The 13,124-nt window shown below is 23.9% G+C and overlaps 1 protein-coding gene across 4 annotated transcripts in view; it reads left to right on the forward strand.

The window, feature by feature from the left end:
* hycc1 (hyccin PI4KA lipid kinase complex subunit 1) overlaps positions 1–13,124 on the forward strand; it is a 59,631-nt gene that overhangs the window by 30,333 nt on the left and 16,174 nt on the right. For all 4 annotated transcript variants that reach the window (XR_007829837.1, XM_051136976.1, XM_051136977.1 and 1 more), the window contains exons 2-7: positions 73–154; positions 238–339; positions 5,896–6,075; positions 11,244–11,324; positions 11,427–11,542; positions 11,686–11,781. Coding sequence is in view for 3 of the 4 variants with exons in the window: in XM_051136976.1 (XP_050992933.1) it covers positions 104–154; positions 238–339; positions 5,896–6,075; positions 11,244–11,324; positions 11,427–11,542; positions 11,686–11,781 (626 nt within the window). In the remaining variant the exon portion in view is untranslated. The remainder of the gene's footprint in view (positions 1–72; positions 155–237; positions 340–5,895; positions 6,076–11,243; positions 11,325–11,426; positions 11,543–11,685; positions 11,782–13,124) is intronic.

A 13,124-nucleotide genomic window follows, 5' to 3' on the forward strand; every position in this document is an offset into this window, starting at 1 on the left:
CTGTAGTTTCTGAATTTTGAGATGGTTTTACAGTAATGTTGATTTGTTGATTGAGTTTTGTTTGTGTTTCAGGTTGAGATCTCCTCGCACCAGATGAGGGAAGATGTTGGCCATGGATCAAGGCGTAGTGGAGGAGTGGCTGTCTGAGTTTAAGGTTTGTCGTCTTCCTCGTGATCATGTTAATCGTTTCTCTGAGATCTGGCTTGTGTTGTGAACATGTTTTCTGCTGTTTTTCAGACTCTTCCAGAGACGGCCGTCTCCAGCTATGCCGTGTCTCTGAAGGAGAAGGGCTCTCTGGTTCCTGCGCTCTATAAAGTCATACGGGAGAATTACAGCGATGTAAGATGATTTTTGTCTCTTGTCATACTCAGACTCAGTATTCGTCTCTCATTATTTTGTGTTCATAAAACTATTGAAGGCTTTTTTCAGCTTAAAGTTGTAAAACATAAATAAATAAATAAATTAAATATTTTAAAATATTTTAAAACTGAAACTAAAATAAAAATGAATAAAAACTATATTTATGTTCATATTTAAGAAATAAATAAATAAATAAATAAAAATGGCCATTACTAAAATTTAAACAAAAAAGATAATGAAAAATTTTCTTTTTAATTTCATTAATTTTAATAATATTTTTTATTTTAATTTACAAAATGTTTTGTTTAACCAACCAATTAGTTCAATAAAAGCTACATATTTTAAAATAAATAAATAAATAAATGAAAAAATGGTGATTATTAAAATTAAACAAAAATAAAATGAAAATTTTTTTTCATTTTATAAATTTTTTAATTTACAAAATGTTTTTTACCAACCAAAAATTAAATATTAATAAATATAATATAAATAAATCTTTTCCTTTTTATTTAGTTGAAATTAATGTACTACAATAACTAAAACTGAAACTAAAATAACAATTAATAAGCTATATTTCTATACATATTTAAAAATAAATAAATAAATAAATAAAAATGGCAATTACTAAAATTAACAAAAACTTTTTAACTAACCAAAAATTAAATATTTTAAATATTTAAAAAAATCAGCTTTTCCTTTTCATTAAGTTAAAATTGACGTACTAAATTAACTAAAACTGAAACTAAAATAAAAATTAATAAAAGCTATATTTATATACATATTTAAAAAAATAAATAAATAATTTTAACAAAAAATAAAATTAATATTTTTTTATTTTATTAATTTTTTTATTGATTTTTTTTTATTAATTTAATTATTATAGTATTTATTAATATTCCGAGTTAGCTTTAATTTATGTTTTTTTAGTTTTTATTTTAATTTATTAATTTTTTTTATTAATTTTGTAATGAATAAAAATAAAAAAGAAAATATAGCCTAATAAAACCTTAAAATAAAATAAAATGTAAAATAAAGCTGAGTAATTTTGTGATGAATAAAAAATAAAATAAAATAAAATAAAAACGTAGCACTCCTGTGTTTTTTTTTTTTTTGTTCCCTGTTAAAAATGTATTTTTGATGTAATGTCTTTTTTTAAAATTATATTACTATACTAATATATTAAATATATTATAATAATTTCTTTTAATTTTTAAACATTTAAAATCAAACCACAACAAATTCCTTGTGTGTTTGCGCACACCTTGCAAATAAAGCTAATTCAGATTGACATTAAACCAGAAGTTTGAAGAAAAGTATCTGAAAAGGGCGATTTGGGCAACAAACAGTTTTATTGAATTTATGCAAGTGTTTGAACAAAAATATGAGCTGGGCCTTTTGCTCTTGCCTGTCAGCTCTTCATCACATAGTTTCAAACTGTTCTAATAGTGTAAACACTTGATCTTCTCAGAGACGTCAGGATTAAAATAGCTGGGAATATTATTTTGAGGTCAGCGTTGCTGAGCTCTGTTTGTGTGTTTGTTGATGTCATTGTGAGTTAATATAGTCCGAGCTCGTTTGATCACAATCACAGGGTCTGTTGTCATGGCAGCACAACAATACAGTGGTGAATGATGAGGTGTTTTCTGTGGGTCGGGTGTGTCTGTCTGTCAGCGTCAGTGACACAATCACACAGGAATCTCTTAAAAAAACGTCTTACTACAGTCAGTCACACATTTCAGACTTCACAAATGTACTGATAAAGTCTTAAGTTCTTCCGTTAGTAATGGGCTTTATGTTCATTATATTTACTCAACAAATAACACTCTACAAGTACTCTAATAACAGAGTTTTCTTCTGCTCAGTTGTTACTTTTATTTATTTTTTTGTTCAGTGGGCACATGCAATGCACAAAAGAAGTTGTGGAAAAATAAAATGAAATAAATGAAAAAAATAAATAAAAATAAAATAATAATAATAATAAATATAAATATATATATATATATATATATATATATATATATATAGCTGCTATGTGCAGCTTTTTGTTTACTAAAAAAAAATGTGAATTTTTAATTTTAATTTAAAAATTAAACAGAAAACAGAGTTTGGGAAAAATAAAATAGAATAGAATATTTTCATGATTCCAATTAAGAAGTCATCTGATGTAACTTTTAAAAACTAGAAAAAAAGAAAATTAAAAAAAAATGGAATTTGAAAAAAAAGAGGCCCTAATATTGTTAAAAAATTATAAATTAAATTTAAAACAGAAAACAGAATTTAAGGGGAAAAATGGCATTTAAGGAAAAAAAAAAGTATTTTTTTAGGGCCCTGAAAATTTGTAATTTTAAAAAAATGAATTATTAAATTGTATACCTTTCATGTTTTTAATTAATTAGTCATCCTTTTTTTTTTTTTTTTTTTTTTTTTTTTTCCAAAAATTGATTAATTTAACCATTACAACAAAGTCCAGAAAAAATAAAATGGAAAACAAATGAAAAAATAAGAATAGATTTAATTTTAATTGTGAAAATCAATCAATCAATCAATAAATAAAGTGAATTAATTTAGACTATTAATTGACTTTTAAAAGATTAATTGATTTAATGCTTTATGCCTAATAATTTACATAAAAATGAAAACAGAAAACAGAGTTTGGGAAAAATAAAACAGAATTTGTGAAAACATAAAATGCATTTCATAGGGTCCTTTAAAAAAATGTGTTAAATTGTGTTAAGTTTCATTAAGAAGTCATGTGTGTTTGACTAATAACATTTAACTTAAAAACTAGAAAAAAAGAAAATAAAACAGACAAAAATGGAATACAGAAAAAAACTGAAAAAATAAAAAAATAAATAAAAATGAATTATTAAATTGTGTACATTTCATGTTTTCAATTAATTAGACATACTTTTTTATGTGATTATTTAATTTAACCATTAAAACAAAGTCCAGGGAAAAAAAAAATATATATATATATATATATATATATATATATATATATAGTATAGTATAGTATAGTATAATATTCTTTTCAAAGTAATAATAATACAATTGTATTTCCTTGTTTTAATTTTAACAGTAGCTTTTTGTTTACTAAAAATAATGTGAAATTAAAATTTTTTTCATTTGACTACATTTTAAAAGATTAATTAATTTAATGCTTTATGCCTATTAGATTACATAAAAATGAAAACAGAAAACAGAGTTTGGGAAAAATAAAATAGTATTTGTGAAAACATAAAATGGCCATAAAAAATGTGTTAAATTGTGTTAAGTTTCATGTAAATCATGTGTTTTCACATGTTATGTGTTTCATAACATTTAATTAACTTAAAAAAAAAAAAAAAAACGAAAAACCGTAATGAAGAAAAAAATAAAATTAAATAATAAAATTGAAACAAAGAAAAATTTAGATTCGGAAAAAAGGCCCCCAGTTTTGTTAAAAAAATTATTGTAGCTATTGTCTTTTTTTTTTTTTTTTTTTTTTTAAATTCAGTTGGTTGGACATGCTGTATGATTATTAATTTTAAAATCATTTAAATTGATTACATGAAAAATAATACTGAAAACAAAAAAAAAAGTAACTCTTATTAAATTATATAAGTTTCATGTTTTCGATTAAATAGACATGTTTCTTAATGCTTTCCCCCCCTAAATTAATTTTTTTAATTTAACCATTAAAACAAAGTCCATAAAAAAAAGTAAAACAATTAAATGAAAGAAAAAGAGTTTTGTGTTTGTTTTTAACATGCATCCCTGTTCTCTATTCTTTCTTTATTTCTTTAACTTTCTAAAGCTGTTTTTGAAGTCCTGTAATCCATCCAAACGCTCTAAATCCACAAATCCAGTCTGCAAGGCACTGCTGGAAAATCACATCATAACAAATCACTAAATTACAAACGAGACGTGTGTTTGCATTAGATCTGGCTGGATTGAGATCAGCTGTTTTGAAGTTGGAAAAAGTCACGCAGTTCTTGTTTTTGTGATTAATCGTCACTTTCGAGTGTCAGATAGTGAGTCTGTTCGTCTGTGTTGAAGTGTTATGCGGATTCGTTTCTGAAAGTCAAACTCTGTCACGGCTTGTCCCTGAGACCTGTCTCCTCTCAGTCCTGCAGATGTCTCAACATGGACTGAAGGAGGCCGGTTTTAAGCTCATGTCTTTCATAACAGCATGAATGATGAAACTGTTGTAGGAAATGCTGTTGGTCTTATTGTGCAACAGAAAAACACTGTTTGTCTTCAACACTTGAAGTGTTTGTGCTGATGTAAACAAGCCTGATGTAATATGATATGAAATATTAACCAGCAGTACCGTAAATCACTGTAGATAAAATCAGGTTTCGGTCAATATTATTTCAGCCAGAAATGCCACACTACAGAAGTTGAATTTGAGGACCATTTTGTATTAAATGATTTATTTCACTTAAATTTAAGAATTTAAATGTAAATGTTTAAATATATATAAATCAAATAAGTTTATAATTAAAGGAAATGTATTTATTAATTAATTTATTGAACTTATTTACATTTTAGGGAAATATATATATTATTATATATTAGTTTTTATAGATTTTTAGACATTTTGTACACAAAATAAGTATTTATATAAATTTATGTAATTTAAATATAATATATATTTTTTTTTTACGTAAAGAGTTTGTGTATTTATTTATTTATTTTTACACGTCTTTACATACCCCAGTTTGGTAAATAGCCTTGTTTTAATGATTTATTTAATTTAAATATTTAAATACATATAAATCAAAGAAGATTATAACTAAAAAAATATTTTTATTTTTTATTTTTTATGTTTTTTTAGGCATTTTTAGACATTTTATACACAATAAAATAAGTTTTTTTTTTTTTTTTTTTTTTACACAAAGAGTTTATTTATTTATTTTGTTATTTATTATTTTTATTATTTTTACACTTGTCTCTACATACACCAGTTTGGGCATTAGCCTTGTTTTAATGGCTTATTTAATTTAAATATTTAAATATATATAAATCAAAGAAGTTTGTAATATATTTATATATATTATAATATATTTATATATATATATATATATATATATATATATATATATATATATATATATATATATATATATATATATATATATATATATATATATATATATATATTATTATTATTATTATTATTATTATTATTATTATTTTTTTTTTTTTTTTTTTTTTTCCCATAAAGAGTTTATTAGTTTGTTTATTTTTTTATTTATGTCATTATTTATTTTTTACACGTGTCTACATATACCAGTTTGGGACTTAGCCTTTTTTTAAGTTTATTTAATTTAAATTTAAAAAAAAATATATGTATATATATATGTATGTATATATATATATGTATATATATATATATATATATATATATATAATAAAATAAGTATTTACATCTGTGTATGTAAACTATGAAACACTGCTTTAATTTGTTTGTACTGTATTTAAATCAGATTTGTGTTTACTTTTTGTAAACTCATGCAGTGATTGGGTAACGGTGATGTGTTTGTGTTTCAGCTGCTGGAGCCGGTGTGTCATCAGTTGTTCGAGTTTTACCGCAGTGGTGAGCCGCGTTTACAGCGTTTCACTCTGCAGTTCCTGCCGGAGCTGGTGTGGAGTTACCTGTCGGTGACGGCGGGGCGAGACCCGCACTGCAGCGGCTGCATAGAGGCGCTTCTGCTCGGCATCTACAACCTGGTCAGTGCCCTGATACACTTACACACACTTACAAACACACTAAACACTTAATATGATGAAATATTATCCGTATGACTGCACTGATGCTGTCGGGTGATAGAGAGATGGATTTTTCATAATTGATGAACTCGGCAAAATTGACACAATTATTGGAATTAATTGAATCAGCAAGAAGAATAATGACTGTACTGTCTTTGTAGAGCTGCTTTATGGTTGAAGATTTTTTTTTTAAAAATTGTTTAGGACTCTGCGGAAATGGTTAAATTAAATTTGAGTTTAAGTAGTACAAAATGTTTACTTTTAGGGCCATATGAAGTAATTTTTTTTCTCAGTTTTGTTTATTGATTTACTTACCAACCAAAGTCTGTGTTTTTCATTTTAATATTTTTGGATTTCATATTTATGGTTTAATTACATAAAAAAAAGAAAAGAAAAGAAAAAAGGGGAAAAAATAAATTCTGGTAATCAAATAAAGGTATAAAACATTAATTTACATTTTAGTCAAATGAAAATTAAACAAGCAGTTTAACTTAATTTCATTTAATTTAGTTAAATTTAGTTTAATTTAATTTATTAATATGGTTTATTATGTTTGACAAAGAAATTGTTGCACATCAGAGGTTTACTATTAAAATTGTTACTCTTAAATTGTTTTTAATAAAAATTTAAATAAATATATAGTAAAAATAAAATGTAAACCATGTATTTATTTATTTATTTATTTATTTAATAATTTATTTATTTATTACCAAGTTCTGTATTTTTCATTTTAATATTTCTGGATTTCATGTTTATGGTTTAATTACATTTTAATAATCAAATCAGGTCTAATTAGTTGAATTCATGAAATCAACTTAATTTATTACTTAAAAAAAAAGAAGAAATTATGTAATTTAATTTTTAATTAAGAAATTATTTTTTTTCAAATGAAGGCATAAAACATTAATTTGTCTTTTAGTCAAATGGAAAATAAATAATTTTTAATTTATTTTAATTTAATTTAATATAATAATGTAATATTTATTTATTAATATTATTTCTTATGTTTGCCAAAGAAAGTATTGCACATCAGATGTTTAGTATCAAAATTGTTACTCTTAAATTGTGTATTTAATAATTTAAATATATAATAAAAATAAAATATAAACCATTATTATTTATTTATTTATTTATTTATATATTTATTTATTTATTTATTTATTACATTTTCATTTTTCTGCTTGTTTTGTTTTAATTGTTCAGGACTTGTTAATGCATGTGTTAATGGTTAAATTAATTTTTTGTATTTAAAAAGCACATCTAATAAGTTAAAATCAATTTATTCTTCAGTTTTCACTTTTAGGACCCTATGAAGTACTTTTTTCCCTCTCAGATTTGGATTTATTTATTTATTTATTTCCAGTTTCTATGTTTTTTACTATTTCTGGATTTCATTTTTGTGGTTTAATTGCATTTCAATAATTAAATCATGACTAATTAATTGAATTCATCTAACCAACTTAATTTATTACTAAAAAAAAAAACAAGCTATGCTGTGTATTTACAATTGTCTGATAAACAAATAAAGGCATAAAACATAAATCTAGTTTAATTTATTATAAATTTAATTTATTCATTAATTTAATTTAATTTAATTTAATTTAATAATTTATTACAATTATTTATTTTTGGCAAAGAAAGTGTTGCACATCAGGGGTTTCAGAGGTTTACTGTTAAAATAGTTTCTGTTACTGTTATATTGTTTTTAATAATAATTTGAATAATTAAATGCAAAGTAAAAATAAACCAATTTTAATAATTTAATAATAAAATAATAAAATGTAATAATATATTATAAAATATAAATTTATAATAAAGATCAGTCTTTATTATTATTGTTATTGTTGTTGTTATTATTATATCATTTTTTATTATTATTATTATTATTATATGGTAATCAGTTTTTTTTAATAAGCAGATAGGTTCATTTAAATGTGACTTGGAAGGATCTTTTTCTTTTTATACTGATCCCAGACACTCTTAACCCTTAGAAATCACATCAAGAAGTGTTGTAGATGTGTGTCAGAGAGCAGCTTCCTCTGGCTTTTCCTGTGAACTTTAGCTGTGGATTTTGCCGTGAGCAGGAAGTCTTGTTTTCCAGCCGGCTGTGAGAAGGAAAGCCCCGCGCTCGGCGTCGTCGGTGGTCTTTCATGGGTTTTGTGCCCCGTGCGGTCGCCCTGAATAACAGAGTAGGTCATCTGTCAGTCGCGCTTCATCATCCGACGCCAGCGGCTCTGAGCGACAGACGGCCGGTGGGCGTCCTGTATTTACACAGCGACGCGCTGAAATCTCACTCGATCTGGTCTGAACTCCTGAATCATGTAAACCAGATCAGCTCTGCAGTTTCATCATGACTCTGCTCAAATGTGTTTCTACATCTCGTCACGAACTCTCCACACTTTCACCATCAGTGTTGAGGAGTGACGAGGCGCTGAACTTTATGCGAGCTCAACTGTGTTTCTGACAGCAGATCGCTTGTTTTTTTTTTTTTTAAAGCAGCTTTTCCTGTTACAAGCTACTTTTTTGTCATTTTCTACACAGGCACAGCTTGTGTTTTAATAAGATTGTGTTGGGTTTAACCTTGAGAAACCTTTTTTATGCAGTTAGCACTGAAAGATATTTTTTAACAAAGTTTTACAAAGAGTTTTTTTTTTTTTTTTTTTTTTTTTTGCAAAATAGTTTGTTTTTTAAACTGTTGTATTTTAATTTGTCGTGTAATTTATTAAACAAACAGCACGGTGAGATGTGCAAATATGTAATATATACATCATTATATAATAAATTATTTAGTTTTATTTTATTTTTTCCATAAATAAATAGATTTAATAATTTATAGTAAATATTTAAAATATTTATAAATATTTAAAAACATTGATAGAATCAGTTTGTTTTATCAAATAGATTCCTTTTTATTTTTTATGATATTTATATATTATTTTTAATATAAGTATTAAGTTTTAAAGTAATTATAAAAAATTTAGATAATTAGAAAATCATAATTGTTTGTAAATATGTATGCATGTTTTGTGTGATAAATAATTATTACAAATTATAAATTATTTTTTATTTTTTTGAGCGAAATGTTTTTGTTATTGATATTTTTACCAATTTAAATATTGTTTTTTTTTTATGACATACATAGATTATATATTAATATTATATAGATAAGGTATATTAAGTTTCATGAATGTTTGAGGAGAATTGGTTTTGATTTAATAATTTCTAATTATTTAAAATTACACAAAACATTGATATAATTAATTCATTTTATCAAATTGATTTCTTTGGATATATTTTTAGTAAAGTACATTTTTTTTTATATTATTATATATGTAAAATTATACTAAATTATAAATTATTTTTAATAAAATTATAATTAAGTTTAAAAGTAATTATAAAAATATTTTAGAAAATTAAAAAAAAAAAATCTGTATGTGTGTTTGTGTGTTATAAATATTAAAGTTCTAAGTTCTCTTTTTTTGAAGGAAACGTTTTTGAAATATTGATATATTTAACATTTTATATTTATTTTTTTTTAAATTAAATATTATATAGATTAATATATTGTAGAATATTTATTAATATTATATAGATAAGGAATATATAGTTAAAGTATATGCAAATTTCATAAATGTTTGAGAGGAAGTGGTTTTGATTTAATCATTTATAATATTTAAAATTGCACAAAACATTAATAGAATTAATTCATTGTATCAAATTGATTCCTTTGGATAGTTTTGATCAGTTTTTTTTAATAATGTTTAAATTTTATAAATTTATTAATGTTTAATGTTAAATTATTATTATACATCTAAAATGACACTATTTTAAAGTAATTATAAAAATAATTTAGAAAATTAGAAAATCATTTTTTTCTGTATATATGTATGTGTGTTTGTGTGTTATAATTATAAAAAATTATAAATCCTTTTTTTGAATGAAATATTTTATATAGATTATTGTAATACATAGATTATACATTAATATTATATAGATAAAATATAGAGTATGTAAAACTTCATAAATAATGTTTAAGGAAAAATGGTTTTGATTTATAATATTATAATATTATATTATAATAATTTATAATAGATATTTCAAATTACACAAAACTGATAAAATTCATTACTTTTATCAAATTGATTTCTTTGGATAGTTTTTTTGGTGATTATTCTATTATACTATATTATATATTATTTTTAATATAATTATTTAATACAATTTGATATAATTATTTTCAATTAAATTAAGTAATTATAAGAATCATTTTGTTTTTTTCTTTATATATGTATGTATGTATGTTATAAATAATTATAAAAAATTATAAATAATTTTTTGAGGGATATGTTTTTGAAATATTGATATTTAATATAATCTGAAATATTTTTCATTATTTAATATAATGAAATGTATAGATTATTACGTTATACACATTATATACTGATATTATATAGATAATATATATATAGATCAAGTATATAAAATGTCATAATGTTTGAGGGAAAGTGGTTTTTATTTAGTAATTTATAATATTTAAAATTGCACAAAACTGATAGAATCAATTCATTTTATGAGATTGATTCCTTTTGATATATATTTATTTATTTATTTATTATTTTTATTATAATTATTTAGCTTTAAGTTTTAAAGTAATTGTAAAAATCATTTCAAATGAGAAAATTAGATAAGTTTATAAATAATTACCTTTTTTGAGAGAACATTTTATATAAATATTTTAAATGAAATATTATATAGATTATTATATAATATAATTATATATTAATATTATATAAATAAAATATCTATATTTTAGGGAGCACATTAGTGTAATTGATGCTTCATCTGATTGTGTTTCATCATTCTGCTAAAAAGACTGATGGGAATTATTTATTTATTTATTTTATTATTATTTTTTTTTTTAATGCAAGCCTGTTGTCTTAAAACGATTATTGTTTTCTGGCAAGCTTTAATGCTATTAAACAGATTCAACATACAAATACAAACAAGTTATTTATGTGCACATAAATATGGCTATTCATATGACTTGAAAGCATCGTAATTAAGGTTATTTCATGTGTCTGAATCCAGACAGTCGTGTTCATCATCATTTCTCTCTCTCTTCCTCTCAGGAAATCGTTGATAAAGACGGTCAGAGTAAAGTGTTGTCCTTCACCATCCCTTCCTTATCCAAGCCGTCGGTTTATCACGAGGTGAGTCGATCGAACGCCCCGATCTGATCCCGATCCGTTTATCCGTGTCCGCATCTGTCCTGACCGTCCGTCCGTCCGTCTGTCTGTTTGCCCCTCCCCCAGCCGTCTTCCATTGGCTCTCTGGCCTTGACGGAAGGAGCCTTAGCCAATCACGGGCTGAGTCGCGTGGTGTACAGCGGCCCCCACCTGCAGCGCGAGACCTTCACCGCACAGAACAGGTGCGCATCAAATATTCATCCCGCGCGCCATGCCTTTATTTTACACATCAATTTTTAATCAGCAAATGAGTGCTGACTGTGGGGGATTGAGTGCTGTGTTTTCAAGTGGTTCCTGCTCTAATTTGATGATGTTTGTGTTGCAGGTTTGAGGTGCTGACGTTTCTGCTGCTGTGTTATAATGCGGCTCTGAGCTACATGAGCAGCTCGTCCCTGCAGTCTCTGTGTCAGCTCAGCTCCAGGTTCGACATATAACACACTAACATACGGTTTCAGTCCCTAAAACTACATGCGATCAGGATTTAGCGCCAGAACTGTGTGTTTTGTAATGATCTCTGAGGGTTATGTTGGATCAGCACGGAGGCGTTTGTCTGAAATGTCAAACGTTTGAGCACCAACGTTTTGTATTGTCAAAATGATATGATTCATTGCTTTAATTGCTTGTTTGCTTTAAAAAATATATCATCTTGAGCTCGTCTTCTGCCTCTTGCGGTGTGTATCTGCCAAATTTCAAACCAAACCTACACATTTGGACCGACATGTATCAGCCAGGGCAATAATTTGGCTGATATTTGACTTTTTTGAGATTAGCGACGTAGGTCAATCTCCATTTTCTCCATTTAGATGATTAAAATAAGTTAATCTCTTTTGTATCACTTCAAAAAAAGAATCATTAATTTATTCATTGGTCCACAAGCCTGTTGGTATTTATTTATTTATTTATTTATTTATTTTATTTCAGTGTATTATCTATTTACATATTTATTTATTTATTTATTTATTTATTTATTTATCTAATTTATTTTTGATTAATGTTAGTGTGAAACAAATCAATAACAGTGTACTTAATTTACACATTTATTAAAATCAATTTATTTACATTTTTTTTATATATTTTAAATAAAATATTATTTTTTATTTATTTAAATAATTTTATTTTAATAATTGTATTTAATTTGTTTAAATCAGTTTATTTATTTAATGAAATACAGTTTGATTTATGTACATGTTCACTTATTTAAATAAATAATTGTATTTTTTGTTTAATATTTGTGTGAAATGAATCAGTAAAAATGTACTTACACATTAAACTCAGTTTATTTATTGAAATTTAAGTTATGTTTATATTTAGGTCAATGCAATGAAATAGTTTTATTTATTTAAATAGTTCATTTATTTAAATAAATAATTGTATTTTTTTGTTTAATATTTGTGTGAAACGAATCAGTAACAATGTACTTGCACATTAAACTCAATTTATTTGATTAAAATAAATTAATTAAGTTAAATATTAAAAAAAGATTTACATTATGTATTTCAATCATTTTATTTTAAATACATTTTCATTTACATAATCTTTTATGTAATTTAAAAAATGTAAAATTGTGTTATTTAATTTAAATCAATTTACTTAAATGTATTTTTATTTAATTATTTTATTTAACGTTAAATTGTTAAATAAATTAAAATAATTTTTCTTTATTTTAAGTTTAAATTGTTATTTATTGAAATACATTTTTTTTATTTACATGTTCATTTATTTAAATTTTTTTGTTTGTTTTATTATTTGTGTGAAACATCCATA

The sequence above is a fragment of the Labeo rohita genome, chromosome 19 (genome assembly GCF_022985175.1).
Source record: "Labeo rohita strain BAU-BD-2019 chromosome 19, IGBB_LRoh.1.0, whole genome shotgun sequence".
NCBI lineage: Eukaryota > Metazoa > Chordata > Actinopteri > Cypriniformes > Cyprinidae > Labeo > Labeo rohita.